The 19,054-nt window shown below is 43.0% G+C and overlaps 1 protein-coding gene across 3 annotated transcripts; it reads left to right on the top strand.

Moving 5' to 3' along the window:
* The first annotated feature begins 364 nt into the window (after positions 1-364).
* On the top strand, positions 365-18,501 carry LOC123365815. Of its 3 annotated transcripts, none has more exons than XM_045008757.1 (4): positions 365-973; positions 12,425-12,544; positions 13,638-13,744; positions 16,164-18,501. In XM_045008757.1, the coding sequence occupies exons 1-3, from the start codon at positions 565-567 to the stop codon at positions 13,739-13,741; spliced, it is 633 nt and encodes a 210-aa protein (XP_044864692.1). In that variant the 5' UTR covers positions 365-564; the 3' UTR covers positions 13,742-13,744; positions 16,164-18,501. The 3 variants fall into 3 exon arrangements, with proteins under 3 accessions (XP_044864692.1, XP_044864691.1, XP_044864693.1); XM_045008756.1 differs by having other exon boundaries at positions 16,159-18,501; XM_045008758.1 differs by lacking the exon at positions 13,638-13,744 and having other exon boundaries at positions 16,159-18,501.
* The last annotated feature ends 553 nt before the right edge of the window (positions 18,502-19,054 follow it).

The raw sequence follows: 19,054 nt of genomic DNA, 5'->3' as shown, positions 1-19,054 counted from the left end.
CTCCACACAGGATATTTTTCAACTAAAACAAAATTGGTTGCATATGGGCAAAATCTCAATACTGTTCTCTTGGGTTTTAGCCAGATTTACTGCAGAATAGAGAGTGGTAGATTTAAGCATACCAATAAGATACTGGGAATATTGTAGCTCTTATAATTCTGCCTGAGCCTTCCACAATTTCTCTCTGACACAGTATTTCAGAAAAAGCCCCTGAAAAGTTATTATTTAAAAACAAACAAGATCCATCACTGGCCCTGGTGGAGACTTGTTTGTAATTCCCCTGTGAACAGAATTCTTAGATTTCAACCTCGGAGATCACAAAATGTACAATGTAGCAATGTCAACTATCATGAGTCACTCAGCCGTCTGCTGAAATGTATACAGTTTGGAAATCATACTTCTTGTTCTATCCAGGACGATGATTCATCCTTCTAGTGAAGCTGTGGCTTGCCTCTGCATGTTTTGCAATGCTGGCTGGCTTCATAACAGCGTAACTGCGTGCTGTGACTCCTACCAGATTTCTCGGCAAACATCTGAGCAAGGAGCAGGCTAATTCTTTAAACAATGGCATTCGCTTTTAGACAATTCTTCCTGGTAGCTGCAGATTTAATGCTTGCATTGGTCCTTTCCTGCTTCCTTTATGCTTTCGTGTGCATCTGCACTGCATTCCTCACCTGCTTTGTCATCGTTTTCTCCTTGGGGATTGTGAAGAAAATGGAGAGAAATATTGACATAAAAGGGAGAGCCGTTGTGATTCTAGTGTCCAACAGCTCCATCGGACGGACGTTTGCCAGGAACCTGGACGAGGCAGGTTTCAGAGTGTCTGCTGCATGCTGGCCACCTGAAAGAAAGTGGGCAAAGGTTCTGAAGGAGGAGTATTCTCCAGACATGAAGCTGGCACAACTCCCTATAACTGAGGACGAGTATAAGATGACAATGAAAACCTTGATAGAAAAGCACTTATCTCTGAAAGGTAATATTTAGGGCAAGACTGTGGATTATCGCAATATTAGAAATGACCCAAAGAGCACATGTGTGTGTGAGGGCCCTACGTTACCAGCAAACTAGGAAGGCAAAGATACTGTAAGTGTAGATCTCTAGGTACATTTATTGTTTTGCATTTTGTTCTGCTTAGACAAGGAAAATAGACTACTCAGTTTCACTGCTAGTTCGCATGAACTAAAGGGCAAACTTTGCCCTAGCGCTTGTGGAGATAGGGTGACCAGACAGCAAGTGTGAAAAATCGGGACAGGGGATGGGGGTAATAGGAGCCCATATAAGAAAAAGACCCCAAAATCGGGACTGTCCCCATAAAATTGGGACATCTGGTCACCCTAGCAGCAGGATTGTTAACAGTTCCACGGCACCAGGTGTTTGCAGCCCAAGGAATGAAAGGGATTGAGCCATTTGCTGTGCAGATTCCCTGCTCCTGCATTCCATGGCAGAGGTGCACATGGGCATAGAGGGCGGGGGTCACCTCTGCAGAGGTAAGGTTGACAGGCTGGGAGAAAGAACAAGAGATTCAAGAGGTTTGGTCAGTGCCCTAGGCAAAGACAACCTGCCTGGCTTTTGTTACACAGATCCCAAAACGTGGGGGGAGCATGGGGGAGGGGGCCATGTTAGATCCGCAGCCAAAAGCACTGCTGGCTACAAGATTGCAGCTGGCTAACACCTGCAGGTGGCTAAGAGATTGCAGCGCTTTGCTTTCTGATCTGGACCTCACCACAATTATCCATGGCTGGGTTGTTGCCAGATGAGATGACATGGGGGCTAAACTTGAAGACAATTCATAGACGTCACCTGGGACTGGCAGAGGCGGGCAGGCTGGTGAGGTGCGTTTCTCTCAGAGAACACACAACACCTGTGCTTGGGAGGCTGCCAGTGTGTTTCTGGATGCCATTTTTAAAAGTCCCAGTAGTGAACTACAAAGTGCTAAAGAATTGGGGCCCTGGTTATGCCAACACCCAGAGGCAGATTAAGGTTTCATGGGGCCCTGGGCCAGAGCAAGCAGGGGGCCTCTCCCCATGCCTTCTGCCTGCAATTCTGCCCCCCGGCTACCCCTTCCCCCCCATGGCCCAGCCCCTGTTCCAACCATGCGCCGGCCCCATTCTGCTCCCCCTGCAGCCTGCAACCCATTTTCTCCTTTCTGCCCTCCCCCCACAATACCGGAGAAGCTCTGCCCCCGCCCCCATGGCCCTGGGGCCACAGCAGAGAGTGAGACGTCCCCAGTCCTGAGGCCACGGCAGGGAGTGAGAGCTCCTCCAGTCCCAGAGCCGCAGCCGGGGTCTGGACACTGGGGTTTCCCCCACCCCGCCCGGCACTTCTGCTGAGGAGTGGGGTTGGGGTGCAGGGGCTTCCCCCGCCCCAGCTGCCTGGCACTGTTACTTGGGTTGGGGCACAGGGGCTTCTGCCAGGGATCAGGGTTGGGGCATGGGGGGGGCCCATTTTTCTGGGACCCCCAAATTGGCTGGGGCCCCTGGGCACGGGCTCTGTCAGCCCAGTGGCTAACCCGCTGCTGGCAACAGGGTCTCTCTCATTGTTACTGTAAGAGTCAAGAACAGCAAAAGTGCTTGGCTAACAGTCCCTCGGTTTAAATCTGAGGGGTTTGGCAGTGAGATTTTGAGCAAGGGCTAATTAGCTCTGGAACCTACTTCAGTGGTTGGTTGGCAGAGCCCGATATTGCAAGGTTTCTTCATGCGCTCAGCTCTGTCTAGCCAGGAGGGGTGTTCAATGAAAGGGGGAGAATTTTAGGTTTATGTTTGAGGGGAAGTATCCATTCTAATACAAGCACTGGGCCTGCTGAATTTGAATGGGCCTTTGTAAGGGGTTGTACATGTGGCTAGTGGTTTAGGTAGACGCCTCATTAGAAATCAAAATACACAAATAAAATTCAAAAATATCTAGGGTTATAATAGTTGATACTAACAAACATTTTTGGAAGGGATATGAAACCTCAAACTTCAGTGCTGATGCCAGTCTTTAACTATTAGAGATCATGAGACAAATTTTGGCTCCCACAAATCAAGAAAGATGTTGATAAATTGGAGAGGGTTCAGAGGAGAGCCACCAGAATGATAAAAGCATTAGAAAACATGCCTTATAGTGATAGCCTCAAGGAGCTCAATCTATTTAACTTAAAAAGAAAAGGTTAAGAGGTGACTTGATTACAGTCTATAAGTACCTACATGGGGAACAAATATTTAATAACGGGCTCTTCAGTCTATCAGAGAAAGGTCTAACACAATTCAATGGCTGGAATTTGAAGCTAGACAAAGTCAGATGTAACATAAACCTGTATGGAATTGTTGGGTATTTTATTAAATTAACCAGATGCCGTGGTCACGTTGCAACGTTGCACGGTGCAGGAGTCCTTATGGGTTTATAAACTCTACGGTGTTGCTGTAGGTCCAATATGCTTTGCTAGAGTCTATAAATATTTTGGGAAAAATCCTCATTGACATTAGTGAGCAGTTGCTTGTACCAGTAGTCCTATTGACAGCAGTGTGTATATAGTATGACTATTTACCATCATCTCCAGATGAGGAGAATGCCTCATGTAAGGGAGCCATTTTGTCTAGGGAGGAGGGGAAGATATAATCAGTCTACATGGCTAATAGGTTTCTTCATGTCTTAAGAAAAAAGAACGAGGAATCCTTGTGGCACCTTAGAGACTAACAAATTTATTTGAGCATAAGCTTTCGTGGGCTAAAACCCACTTCATCAGATGCATGCAGTGGACAATACAGTAGGAAGATATATATACTTAAGAAATCAGTCATGCATTTTTTTTCAGAAGGGTAGCTGGATACGTACCTCAAGCTAGTGACATCAATTATCCAGGTGCCTTTTCATACTGGAAAAAAGGCAGCATTACATAGACATCACACCATGCATACGAGCAGGCAAGAAAGTGGGGAAGTTCTATGGCCTGTGTTATGAAGGAAGTCAGACTTGATAATCAGAGTGGTCCCTTCTGGCCTCAGAATCCATAAATATGTCAAGATTTAATGATAAGAGCATGCAAGGAGCAGTTCTAGTTAAAGATATGCTTGCATATGTCCTGTGTCATGCATGCATGCTCCAGCTCCTTGTGCTGACATGTGTTACACATTCCTGTATTTCTCTACATGCATTCAGTTTTGCCAGTCCCCAGTGTTCAGAAAAACATGAGTCAGGTGCCCAAAAATTATGAGACTGGCTTAAAAATAATGATTTTTTTTTTAAAGAAATGTTGGGTCCTTTTTATTTGTCTTCTGGCTTTTGAGCACTCAGGTCACCTTTTCAAGTTTTTCTCTGCAAGCATGAGAGCTAGAAACATGTTTCTTTTACAGAGAGAGAGAGTCTCACCAAATCACATGCCTCCAGGGGCTGGGGCTTTAAGAAAAACATCCAGTATTACAAGAGTTACTGACCCTGTGTATGAATGATCTGGGATCCAGCTGCTAGAGAGACTGCTGCTACTCCTGTTTGTGCTGTTGTCTAGACATATTGCCTGGAACTGTTGTCTCTTGTTTTATGACCTTCAATGCTGGCTGCAAAGTGAAGCCTTGAGGGTAGCACAGGAAAGCAAGTTAAAACTGAGGCGATTCTTAAAGCTTAATATAGATGTGAAGCAGCCCCTCCCCACTGCAGAAAAGATACAGGCAAAACAAAACACAACTCTTGCCTATTAGCTTGATTAATTCCTATAGTGCTTGTCACAGTGTTACCCAGCCATCCTAAACACAGGAGTTAAGGAACAATATGTAAAGGGTTAGTCAAATGCTAAATGAAAATCAGTAATTGTTGCATCCTGCCCTAGCTTTTGCCAAGTCCAGCGAGTTCCAGAGGCGGCAGCTCTCAAGCAAGAGCACTCTGCTAACGTGCATGGAGTTCTCAGATTTCTCAGACGATCTTAACGGCCTGGGCAGGGTACTGGGTGAAAGATGGTTTCCGATAATCCAATCCCAGACTGTTTGGATTTTAAAGATCATCCCCTGCGGCTTGAATGGCACCCGGTGCAGATCTGAGCACAAGCCTCATGCAGCCATGCTGGCCCGTGTCGCTCAGAAGCTGGGAACATGGGCTCTGATCCTGCAGTGAGCTCCCTGTGGGCAGATCCCCATGGAGCCCATTGACTTCAGCAGGGCTCGGGGGGTGTGTGTACACAGCACTCCGCAGCACAGAGCTGACTGCGGGATCAGGGCCTTGCATTCTACTTCTGTTGGAGCTTCTGGGGAGACCCCAGGGGGATCGCCAAGGAGACCACTTTGCAGTGTTTTATACAGCGGATCCCAGCCGTTTCTGTGTTCTAGGATAGCTCGTTTCCTCAGACAGTTCATTCCTTCTCCATGTATTGCTTTCCGTTGTTGCATTTCTTGTACCAGCCATTTCCCTGGCTGTCCCTAAACATCCTCAGCCTCTTGAGAGGTCCCCTCTTTTCTTTTCTCCTCCATACTCTTTATTCATTCTGCTTTTTCCACATTCTGGGCCCAACACCATCAATGTATTCCGGGTGTCAGTCCTGAGACCCCCCGTGCAGTTGCACGGGATGGCAGACTGTCCCTTGGGGTCTGATTCACTTTCCTTCAGCCTCTGTCAGTCCTATTCTGATTTATTTAATTCGTTTCATTTTCCAATTTCACACTCATTCCCTCTCCCTCGTACAGTTTTTTCCTCTCTTTTTTCTCCGCTCTACTCTATTTCTTCTTCACACAGCTTTCCATATTGCTCATGCAACTTTTTCCCATCACTCACCTAATTGCTGCTTTCTACTTCCCCGGTGCCTAAGTCTCTTTCATTCAAAATACCGTAGGATTTATAATATGCAACACCTGTAGTGCTTTATGTCTTCTGAATATGTTCAGGACATAGCTGCAGCGAAATATTAGCCCCACTGAAGTTAACAGCAAGACTTCAGTAGGGTAAGGAGTGTATGAATATGGTGTATGAATATGGGGCCCCCAAATCATTGACCACCTAATAAATAGGGATTGGCAATACCTACCTCACAAGGGTATTGTGGACATTAATTGAGTTAACATCTAAATAGTCTGGAGCCCCATTATCTGACAGACCATCTCTCATCCTGTACTCCATCACAGTGGTTAAAAACAATTGGGATGTGCTTATCGTCAGAACCAAAGTCTGAGGACTCCATTGGCCACATGTGATGTGGCCAAGGCCATATAGAATTTAACTGGAAGAGCTATCATGAGCCCTGAGGAACTGCTGGCTTCTAGCCCCATGCTCAAGCCACTAGACCATCCACACCTCTCTGAAAGGACAAGCTGTTCTGGCAATATTCGTTTGTCACTGATACCACGCTTTCATCTGCAAGGCTCCCTTCCCCCTCTTGCCATCCCTTTTCTGATTAGTCATACAATTAAAGACTGTGGAGTTACTCTCATGATTAAGGATCTGAGGGATGGAGCCTTTATGGTGATTCAGTCTTGGTAGTCAAGTAATAGACATTATGACTGAATAAGGCAAAAGAAATCCTGTATTAAAGAGAGCTGCATTACTTGCTGAACACAATGGGAGTGCACCTCTGAAAATGAGGCCCTTTTCACAAGCAAATCATGGAATATCAGGGTTAGAAGGGACCTTAGGAGATCATCTTGTCCAACCCCCTGCTCAAAGCAGGACCCATCCCCAGACAGGTTTTTACCTCAGATCCCTGAGTGGTCCTCTCAGTGATTGAACTCACAACCCTGGGTTTAGCAGGCCAATGCTCAAACCACTGAGCTATCCCTCCCCTCCTAAGGGGGAAAGGAGGCACTTGGAGGTGTAAATGCTAGTAGCTAGGATTTATAACTTTCTATTTATGCCCTTAGTATATGTGTATGTAAAAACATTATGCATCAATCTTTGAAAATTGGACCCACATCTATAATACCTCTCTGCCTCACAGGTGTGTTGTGAGCAGTGTGTGTGAGGCACTCAGAAACTAAAGGGACTAGAGCCATATAATAACATAACTAGAGCTGACTGTACTGTTGTCAGCTGATGCGAAGCCATGGAAGTCAATCTGTTTTAGGACAGCATGTGTTCTGGATGGTGCTTTCCATCCAAAGCATTTTTAAAGGCATCTGAGCATGATACACTTTTTGCCATATTTATTTAGGGTGAGATTTTCAGAAGTCCCTAAGGAGTTTAGGCATCTAACTCCCATGGACTTTTAATGGGAGTGCAGCCCTTAACTCCCTCAGGGGCTCTTGTAACTACCTCTCAAATTTAAAAATATACTCCACTCAAATAGCCCCCCTTCCTGAGCTCTAAGAGCCCTGGACAGGAGAGTAAACACACAATTCAAAAATAGTTAAAAGCAGCAAGAGCAGTGGGCAGAGCCAATATGGATCAGAAGCTCCCATCCCCCACAACACATTTTCCCCTGAAGAAAAATCACACCTGCAGCTGCTTCAGCCCTCCTCCGATTCCTGCTCAGACAGATGCGCTCTGCAGCCTGCCCCCCAGCTGAGAATGCTCTGTTGGCAGACCCATCTTGTATCCTGGGGGGGCGGGGAGTCTGGTTGAAGCATCGCCCCCAATGTCTGACATGGCAGCATGTAGCTTCACTGTATAAGATGAGAAGTGAGAACGACAGCATTGCGTTTTTGGAAGACTACAGCAAAAGGTACCTTGAATGAAACCTCTGCTAGCTGGCGCTTCCACTCAGTGCTCTGTGGGTTTACAGGCCTAAACATCCATCCAGACTTCATCCTGTAAAAGGTTGAGTCACTTGTCAGTGCTCACCACCTCATAGGATCATAGATTTTAAGGCCAGATGGGATATTTGTGATCATCTAGCCTGACCTCTGGCCTGTATTACGCAGGAGAATTTCACCAAGATGTCAAAAGAAAGGAACGGCCAACCAGCTAGGAGGAGATCCGTGAACAAGGCAAATTGTGAAGTGAGCCATAAAAAGTTCTGTTTGTTTAAAGCTCTGCGGATACCTGCAAGCTCGATCCAATAGGAATGTGTGCCCTAGGTGAATACCAGCTAATGAGAGCGGGAAAACTTCTTTTAAATTTAAAAAACAGTTTAGATGGAAAATTGTCAACCAGCTCTAACCCAGAAGCATTTTTACATAATTAATGTCATTAATGCATAATAAGAATTGGTGGTTGATACATACCTCATGACTATTATGGAATTTATTTATTTTTTTTTAAACTTCTGTGTAGATTTTTTAAAAAAAAACTACTGTACTGAATTTCTAGGTATAACTAGTAAACTGTTTTTCTGAGACTTATTGTGCTGCAAACTCCCACGTAACAAACCCAGACAGCAGAATTATTAAGGCCTTTTCAATAAGACGAGACCGGCATGAACAAATTCCCCTTCACTATTCTAGTAACTGCAGTATACTGGATTAGGTCTGACCTGCAGACAACTCAATCCCGGGAGCCTCTCTGTTGGAGTGAAATTGTTCCTCTATTTTCCTAGAAAAGTCATGTGAGGAATTGCCTCAGAAGTACAGTATGTGCTATTGCAGTTCTTAACGATATTAGGCGAGAGCCAGATCTTCAGCTGGTGTAAACTGGCCAAGCTCCATTGACTTCAATAAAATGATGCCAGTTTATTCCAGTTGAAAGGTTGACCTGCTGTTTGCCGGAGGAGGCAGCTCTTTGTCAAGGTGTTGAATGATGTGTACACATGAAGAAAGTTTTGCCTATTAAAAATTGTGAGTTTCATCAATGGTAAAGGAAAATGCAAAATGATAAACTTCCTAGATTTTACTCTTGTCTGTAGCTGGCTGGATTATTTTTACTGTGAACAAATTATCCAAAAGTTTGAGCCTTCTTTCTGTTCATAAACAACTCATCCTGACAGGTGTGACTGCATTTGGTATTCAGAAATATTCAAAGACTAGTTTGGCCAAATAATTTAAAAGCTAGGATCTGTTTGAAGCCTCTTCATTTTGACTATTTGATAGTCAGTGTGTGAAACGGACCACCTAGGCCACATGGTATTGTTCCCGATCCCTGATTGGATGGATTAAATTCTTTACACAGAAGAATTCATAAATAAATAATAGTGATTAACAAATTGTAAATAATGAATTAGCAAGCACACTTGTTCCTGCACAAATATCATGCCCTTCTTCACAAGCACACATCTATTCAAATGGGAAAAAAATCTCCCCTGTACAGAAAGCCTAGACGAGACATCTGCACCACCAACCACTTCATCCCTAAAGACATGCTAACAGAGCATATTGCCCAGAGAGTTTTGGTTTTGTCACCAAAAGGTCCTTTTCTATTAATAGTGCAGTATTATCGCTAAAAGGCCAAACACCGCCAACCAACATAGAAATGGACGGAAATGTACTTAAATGGCATAATCAAATTAATTGAGACGTAGTTAATGCAGAGCTAAAGCTGGGTTCAGGGACTACACCTGCCCCTTTGCCTCACTGCCAATACTTGTGGTTTGGCATTTACATTTAAAATAAAGTTTCTCTTTGCTGTGGCACACAAAGAACTGGGGAAACTGACTGACTGTTGAGTGATAAGAGTGAAACTGACTATTAGAACTGATCGAAAATTGGAAAATTTCCATCTCAATTTCAGTTTTACAAAACCACATTTTCTGTCAACACCCCCCCCCTTCCCCCACCAACCAACCAAACATTGATGGAAGATTCTTGACTGGCTCTACTGACTATACACAGAGTGCTGCTTTAATGCCCAACGCAAATAAACTAAAAAACAGGGAAACATTCCTCCCCCGCCCCTAAAACCCAGTTTCATTCAGAAACAAGAGATGTCAGCTAATACTTATAACAATAGTAGGTTAAAAAAAAAGGCTGCAGACAGAACTATGACTTTTAAATTGATAGCATCCCTTTCAAAAGCTACAATTATAGTAATAGAAAGTAAAGCCACATGAAGCTAGGATGATGAAGTGACACAGCTCAGATCACAATATACAAAAGTAGGGAAATTCCGGGTTAGGGCTGTAACCCAGTTCTTAACTCACACCCCTTTCTATCCACTGGGCTATGCTCTAAATAAAATGCGTCAGAGGGTTCACTTTCTAGTTGCACTTTTCTCTTTTAGCCTTCTCCGAGGCAGCTCCTCCGGAATTTTTATTCGTGAGTCGCAACACCGGAGAGCAGAGCATGTCTGGTTGCATCAGTCATGTTGAGCTACAGGATCTAAAATAATACAACATGACTGACACCACAGGCAAGAGATGGGAGAGGCTCTGTGTGTGTGTGTGTGTGTGTGTGTGTGTGTGTGTGTGTAAGTAAGATACTTTAAGTCAAAGCTCAGTTTTTCTGAGAAAGAAAAGGAGCACAATATCAAATGTGCTTGGGCAGAATAATCTGGGGCCGGGGGAAATGTACCCATTAACTCCAGGTGGTATGCACAGTGGGCTACATGCACGTTTGGTGGAATAATAATAAATCCCAACTAATACTTTGCCAAGAAGCACAATACTGTATATCTCAAAGCACATGACGGCTGAAGATAAGTACTACTGACCCTGTGTAAGTAAGATGGTGGATGGATACAGCAGCCAGGGAAAGCTAAACTACAGGTTAGCCCAAAGTCTGGTCCTAAGGGCAACCTCATTGCCACAACAGGATTCAAAACAAGAGGAAAGCGCCTCCTATCATTTGCTATCAGCCGCCACAGGCCTTTACAGCTTTCGACAAACTAGGAGGGAAGAGAATACGCTCTTCCTCAGGTACCTTTCCTAGGTCTCTTGCCAGGTCCCCCTAGAAGCACTTTCCACAAGGCCTTATTTCTACTCCCCACTCACTTTCTGAGGGTGAGCCAGGAGAACTCCTTTTATTGTCTCCAGCAGGGAATCACGGGACGACCAGCTGATTCCTCACCATCATGTGCCCTGTCTGGAGACTGCAATGCCCAGTAACTCCTGGACTTAAAGGGGAAATGCCGCCATAACAGACATACCGGCTGTGCCTGTTCTTAGAGATCAGAGCTTTGTTACATCCTCAAAGTCAACCAGGAGTCCGGTGGCACCTTAAAGACTAACAGATTTATTTGGGCATAAGCTTTCGTGGGTAAAAACTCCACTTCTTCAGATGCATGGAGTAAAAATTACAGATGCAGGCATTGTTATATGGACACACGAAGAGAAGGGAGTTACCTTACAGGGCCAATTCACTCAGGGTAGATGTGGTCCACTCCCAATAACTGATGAGGAGGTGCCACCGGACTCCTGGTTGATTTCGTGGATACAGACTAACATGGCTACCCCCGATACTTGTTACATCCTGTTTCACAGACAGAAAAACAGAAATACAAAGAGCTTAAGTGACATCCCCAGTCAATGGGTATGTCGACACAGCAGCAGGAAGATGCGATTCCCAGCTAGAGTAGACATACATGCTAGCTCCTCTTCAGCTAAAAATACTAGTGTGGCCACAGTGACACAGACTAACCACCCAAATTCATACCCAGGGTGTCAGGTGGGATTGTCCTTGGGTGGCTAGCCCAAGCCACGGCCCATCCTTCCATGGTCACACTGCTATATTTAGTGCACTGATTTGAGCAGAACTACCTCATATATGTCTGCCTGCACTGGGAATTACACCTCCCAGCTGCTGTGTAGACGTACCCAAGAGGATTCAGCTGCTGACTCCCGTTCCTGTGCTTTGTGGAGTTTCAGCCATTTAAACCAGGACTGAATTTGTCTCAATATGTTGTGTAGATATGGCTTATATATCGTTACATGGGAAAAAGCAACTTCTTAACTAGGGGGGTTGCAGGGGGAAAAACCCTGATGATTTTTTAAAAATGCCATTTCCATTTGGATGAAATTGTATTCGAGTGGAAATTTTCTGACATTCTCTAGGCCTAAGTTAAATATTTGATAATATTTGGATGAATTCATAAGATCCGTTTGATCTTCTATCAGCAATATGACATCACTTCTCTGGACGGGGCCACATTGGAGTATAATGGACTGCTCACGATTTGTATTTATTTTTTCACAGTTTATTTTATGCAACACTGGAAATATTTTGAATAAGCTGGTTGAAGCTTTTTTTAATTTAAATTTTTTTCATGCAATTATTTGAAGATTTTCATAATTTTTTTATTTCCCTTTTTCGGTACAGCTCGTAATAGTAAAGATTTGAAACGCTAATGAAATATTTTCATTAAAAGTTTCTACATTTTCTTGCAATATCTTTTCATCAGCAGCTCTAATATGAAGTATGTAATGCTAGAACTTTTGGAGAATCGGGATTCCAGGTTGGATCCATGTCTAACTGTGTGTCAGAACGGTTAAGTGTTATATGGCTCAGATTTGCCTCATTTTTTTGTCTAAATGCAGCTGCTACTTGCAATATTTGTTTTTAAACAGCATCGATGTCACCTTTATTTGTGTGCAGAGCAGCATTATGAAATAACAGGAAAATGAATTTTAAACGTTAACACAGCTCATCTCATGTCAATTTGACAGGCATGTATGGGCTGATGAAGAAGCCTTCGGTCCTGATGTGGGAAGAACAGGAGCCAGACTCAAACAGATTCTCGGAGGGAAAAGCTTCTTATAAATGGAAGGATGTTTGCATAACTCCGGGTAGGATAAACTTTAGCCAGTCGAGCACATCTGAATATCTTGCCCCTCTCTAGATTTGGGGAGGGGAAGTATTGAAAAAAAAACGTGTACGCCGATTTGTTTTAATGAAGATGGTTTTTAAACATCACTTAGCACCTCCGATGACTGGGTTCAATAGCTTTACAAATATGGCAGCTGCTCCTGGGCAACTTTAGACACCGCCCCTCACTATGATTGACCATAACTAGCTTTGAAAACATATTTAAAATCGCCCATGTGAAAACACACACTTTCTTTTCTCATCTAGGCGGGGTCTTACCGTAATGAGAATTTGGCAAATAATTGATTTTGCTGTTCAGTGGCCAAACTGGGTGAGAGGGGGGGAGAAATTGATTCAGCTTGAATGAAATGTTTCATTTAATTCTTGGGTTCCCCCCTCCCCCCTTTTAAGTTAATTCTTGCTAAATTTCAAAACAAAAAGTGGTAACATTTTGTTTTGAAAATATTTTTTAAAAAATCACTTTTGGGGCTTTTTTTTTTTTTACTCTGGTGGGGTTTTTTCCCCCCCCCAATCAAAACTCTTCTCTGAATTTGACCCAAATTTATGACCAAGTTTGGTCAACCTGACACTTTGTTTTTCAGCAAATAAACTATTCGCTGAAAAAAAATCATCCAGCTCTAGTTTGTAATGTGAGTAAATCATCTAGGGCTCAATCCTCTGAGATGCTGAGTACCTTTGGTTCCAACTGCTATCATGGTTGTTGACATTTAATCCGATGGGGGTGAAGCACAAGGCACAGAAATTCTCGACAGTCTCAGTATCTTAAAGGATCTGGCCTTTATCTGGGGAAGAGTTTTCCTCTTGTTTTGTTTTTCATATAGTGGACTAAATAAAAAGTGGTAACACTGTAAGGACTTATCTAGACTAATACTTAGTTTGTAGCAAGCTGAGGTGAAGAACTACCCTGCATTAGTCTGCTGTGCACTAAGGGTATGTCCACATCTGAATTGGGAGGTGGGATTCCAAGCTCACATCTATGTACCTCTGCTAAGTCTGCTTGAGCTAGTGTCTAAAAATAGCAGCATGTCCGCAGTTGCATTCTTCTCTTCGCAGCCTTCCTCCTGGCACTTCTCTTTCTCCCTGTGAACTATGCGGTGACTTTTGCAAAGAAGAAAAGCCAGCAGTTACTTACTAGCCTGCTGAAATCCAAAAACTGACAGGTGAGACAACATCTTCATCATAGATACATCCAGCCTGGCAGAGCTAGCTAGGCTCCACTCATGTCACACTCCTGAGCAGACGCTGCCCCAAACTCCAAAAATCAGAGGACTCATCCCAAAAGCTGGGGAGTTCAGACCTGAGGCTATCTTCAACCCTTTTAAAACAAGGGCTGTTTGCAAAATTCAGACCTGGATTTGGTTTTTGATGTCCAGTGCCCCCAAGATCTGTTGGTGTTCAGACTCAGGATTTTGGTTTGGGCTAATCTCGATTATGGGGACATGAAACTGCAAAATATGCTTGAAATTCTTCCTATCCTGTCCTGTCAGGTATCTGTCCTTGCTTTGGAAATTTCCTCCTGAAAATTCACTGGGTCTGATTCTGATCTCTCTTACACCAGTATGAATGAGAAGAAACTTCCCTGGCTTCACTAGAAGTACATTTACAATATTGTTTTAACCTTGTTGTTCCTAGGCTATTAGAGAGACAAGGTGGGTGAGGTAATCTCTTGTATTAGAGCAATTTCTTTGCTGAAAGAAACAAGCTTTTGAGGACTGAGGGGTCAGATATGGAGTGATCACTTTGTGAAAACTGTTCACTCATCCATGATATGGTGTTTTTGTCTTTTATCATTTTCTGTGTGAGTTCATTCGAGAGCATAATGATTATCTTGTTTTACCCACATAGTTGTTACTGGAGCATTTAATGCGCTGGACAAGGTATGCTGCATTTTGTGATAGGCATGTGTAAGACCCAGGGATCTTGAAAGATGTGTTGTGGGAGGGCGGGTATTGATCATCATAGCAGGGGACATATGTCTCAGTCCTCATCCTCAAAGGAAACCCGCAGAACACCTTCAAAAGATGATAACTTTGCTAGACACTAAAAATCATGGACATAGAAGAGACACTGGATTTATGGCTCATTAAAACAATCTGTAACCCATTAACTCTTCTTTGTCCTATGACTGCAGCAGAGATGTTAACTGCCCAGTTCACCTTGAATGGTCTCTTGCAACATGTGTTAACTCCTTACGCTAAACAATCTGTTCCACCTTGTATTTAGCTGTCACCCTCTAAGTACATTTCCGAGACCCAAAGAACAGCTCTGTGTAAGGGTGAAATCTTGTCTCTCTCACCAACAGAATTTGATCCAATGATCATCTGTCTCACTAGATGTATGCCAATATTAACCTTTTCCTGCAAAGCCCATGTGCTTTAACCTATGTCACATCACATGATGTCACCTACTCTTATGCTACCAAAAATGCTCCAAGGCAGAACCTTCCTCTGAGTCTCCCATTGGGTTCTGGGTTGCCTGCTTATTCAAGGCTCAATTCTGCTCCTGCAAGCACTTCCACTGAAATCAGTGAGGCAACTTAGGAGGGAAGAAACCAGTCAGCACTGGTGGCAGAGTCAGGGCTCTAGACTGTAAGCTATGTGGGGTGAGAACAATGGGCCAGATCCTGTGGAATTCTTCAGTCAATGGAGTTACCGTGGATTTGGATTGGCATCAGAGCAGAATTTATCCAGGCCAATCTCTAATATTGAGACAAAATGGTGTGCAACATGCCTCAAACTCGGGAACTGAACTAGTAATCTGTTGGTTTCCACAGTGAATTTAAGGTGCTTGTTCTGAACTATAAACCCCTAAATGGCCTGTGACCTGTCTGCATGATGGGCCATCTCTCCCACATTGCAATGCTAGCAGAGCTGCAGGCAGTGGAAACCCTCAAGACGGAATGGATAGGAAAGAGAGCTGCTGGCAAGGTGCACTCCATGAGGGTCCCTCAACTTTGGAACTCACTCCCCTGCTTGGTCCAAGGTAGCTAGAGAGCATTGACCTTCAGGGTATACTGCAAAGGCCCTTTAACTTACCCATGCTTTTGGGGAAGGAGGAGCAGGGTAGAGACTGCCTTTGTACATGAGCTGGGTCATGTTTGGGTTTCTTCTCACTACTGATTGGCTTTTTTTTAAGTGGTTAAAGGCGAGAAGAGGCTCCTGGTTCTGTATGTATGAACATATTTCTTGTGGGTGGTAAAAGCACCGCAGAAGTATTCAGATAATCCCATTGATTTCAGTGGGAGGTAGACACCTAAATACCTTTGAGGCTCTGAGCCCTAGAGCCTGATCAAAAGCCCAATCAAGTCTTTGTATTGACTTCAATGGATTAGACCTCAGAGCTTGGCACAGATGCTTTTTGAAAGCAATATTAGAAATGGAAATAAATCAATATCGACTTCTCTCTCATTTGGTCTGCACATGCTCACCAGTGGCTGTGCAATGGTAGTGATGATGTGATATGGACGGGAAAACAATTCAGTCAGAATAGAATAATTTGCATGAAATCAGAGTGAATGGAATTGTTCAGTGCTGAAGAAAGAGATTAACCTCCTCCCAAAATACATTTATTTCAGTACAGAAGGAAACTTGTGGAATGACTCAACGGGTTAATAATGCCACAGTGAAAAGGAGCTGCAGGGAGGAGTAGCTTGGAACAGGACTGACTGATTCCTGACTTGCAAGAATCAAGCGCTGAATGGTGTCTTCAAACTTAGTCATCAGACAACGAGAAAACATTGTGAATTATGTCTGGATAGAAGACAATTCCCCTAATTGTATTGCGGGTCTGCATTCAAATCACATTTGTAACCAAGAATATGGTGAATGTTGAAATTTTACTGGGATAAATGATCTAGAGATGGAAGGAAATAATGAAAAACCTTCCTGAAAGACTGCTGAACATTAAGCTTTCGACATACGCTGTGCTATGACTTGGCTTAATTGAAGGACAAACTGTTGGTCTTTCATCTTTCAAATTGCAACTCAGAATTATCATTACACATGTGAAATGTAGTCCAGTCCTGGCCCACAGAAAAGAACTGCAGTTAAACGTCAAACTGAGACCAAACTAACCATTTTAATTCAACCATGTCAAAAAGTTTTGTTTTGATGAAAGCTGTTGAAATGAATTGTTTTAACATTTCTGAAATGAAAGTTTTGGTTTCTAGCCAAAAATGTTTGGCCTTCAGTTTTTCACCAAGAAGTCACCATTTTCTGCAGTAAGCAGACACTTTTTAAAAAAAATTCATTTAGTCAAACACCCAATTTGCAGTTGAAAAACAGTTTCAATGGAACATTTTTAATCAGCTCTGGTGAGCGATAACATTTTGCCCAGAAATTCCTTGTGCAGTTTCAGATGGATAATGTATTCTTTATTTTCTCCGCTAAACTGTTGTGTATCATTGATGTGGGCTTTTAAATAGCTGCTGTTTCATGGATGGTTAAATGATACCTATTTGTATGCACAGTGGTGTGTATAGCCTGATTATACAGTCCTTATTTGGACAAAACACCTGTTGGTTTCAATGGAAATTTTGTTTGCTTAAAGGTGTGATGATAGGCTATAATTTGTTTATAATGCTTTATGATCCTTTGGGATAAAAGGAACAATACGTTTATAAAAATATGGCTTTAAGGCAATGCTGTCGTGAAACCCAATTGTGATATACCTTCCCTTAGAATATTTTAATACAAATTAGCTACAAAGTAATGCAGAAGTTATATGTTGATATTTTCAAAGCTGTCTAGGGGATTTGAACGCCAAACTCCCTTCAGTTTTAGTGGAAGTCAGCCACCTAAATCCTTTAAGCAGTCTTGAAAATCTCAGTCATAACATGTAACAACATTGACATAATTCACTGTTAAAGCTAACACCTTAGCACACTTATTATCACCATATGTCCCCATTTAAAAGCCAAAGGGCAACCTAATTTTGCCAGACCAAAACAGATACACAAAAATCAGAGCTGGTCAAAATTATTCGGAAAAGGAGAGAAAAAGCCTAAAAAATGAAAAACAAAAACACAACTTCATTTTAGGTTTCAAAATTAATATATTTTCATGTTTTCTTTTCTTTTTTTTTTGGCAGAACACTGACAAAATACAAGAGTTTTGAGAACATTTTCTGGAAAACAATTCCACACCCCCACCCCATCACCTCCAAACATACTCACCATTTTCCAGCCGGCTCTAATGAAAATGTAGCTGGGCTACAAATGTTTGGTCCCATGGCAAATAAACCCTCAAATTCAAGAAGTGACAATGGAAATGACAGCTGAGCACTAAAGCCCTGAACCTTCTCCCATTGAACTCACTGGCAAAATGCCCATTAATGTCACATGTGCAGGACCAAGCTGTAAATACACCTGTCTTTCCTGGGTAACCCTCTCAGAACGTTTCCCAGCCAAAAAGGTTTTTTTCACATTACATGAGCGCTGACACTCTTTTCATTTTCAAAAATATCATTATGGCAAATGTTAAAACCAATCACATTCTTTGCCAGCTGCCTTTATCAAAGCCACAGTCCCTATATGCCAACTCTAGCAATGCAGTCCAAAAACACAGTACAAGGCCAATATCAGTACAATGCCACTGGGATAGCTGCTCCTCGAAGTGGTAATTCTCCTCTTAGAATACCTTGCTGTATTTTCAGGCCTGGTGCTGCAGACTTCCCTTACACGACTAGTGTTTACTCACATAAGCAGTCATACTGAAGCCAAATCCAACTGAGTACGGGCTACGCACCTGCATAATGATCTGCTAGTTTAGGGTAAGAAGGTCTTTGGGGGCAGGAATACCATTTTATGTGCTCGTGTCGCTGCTGAAAAGCGCTGTAATGCAATGCAAATAATAAATAGCCATTATGGTGGTGTGATTTTATTTTATTGTTGCTAACTTGATCAATAAAAAACATTGAATGTGCCCTCTTATCTGACCCACATGCTTGAGTTTCTTTTATATGTCACATCAGAAAAATACCGAATGTATTCACGTGTTTGAATGTCCCTGTAGTTCAGTTATTAGTATACTAACCCATGGGCCAGGAAAGTGTGGGTTCAAATCCCATTTCATGGATCACACACACAATACAGCACAATAATAATTCCAGCTGTTAGAGGTACCATGCGTCAGACTACATGTTGAGCTGAGCTCCTCTTCAAGTTTGTCTTTTCCAAAGCTGGTATTCCGCCCTTTTAATTCAGAAGGGTTTGAGCTTGAGCCGTATCTTTCGGGTCAGACTGGTCCCAGCTGGAAGCACGGCTTTCTCAGAGTTAGGATTTCATGTGTAGAACTCTACCCCTAAGAGTGCCCATCTTAGATCAGCTGCTATTCATTTAACGCCCCCCTGTTTCCATCTGCCGTTCTGTAAGGACAGAGTGGCAGTGTTTGACACAGGGAGAGTCTGCTGTTAGGCCGTCGTGTCTGGTTAATGACCATTATCCCACGCATACCCTTGCTGAGTAGTACCTT

The sequence above is a fragment of the Mauremys mutica genome, chromosome 3 (assembly GCF_020497125.1).
Source record: "Mauremys mutica isolate MM-2020 ecotype Southern chromosome 3, ASM2049712v1, whole genome shotgun sequence".
Lineage (NCBI taxonomy): Eukaryota > Metazoa > Chordata > Testudines > Geoemydidae > Mauremys > Mauremys mutica.
Note: the sequence above shows the minus strand (reverse complement) of the source record. Positions and strands in the feature narration are given on the sequence as shown.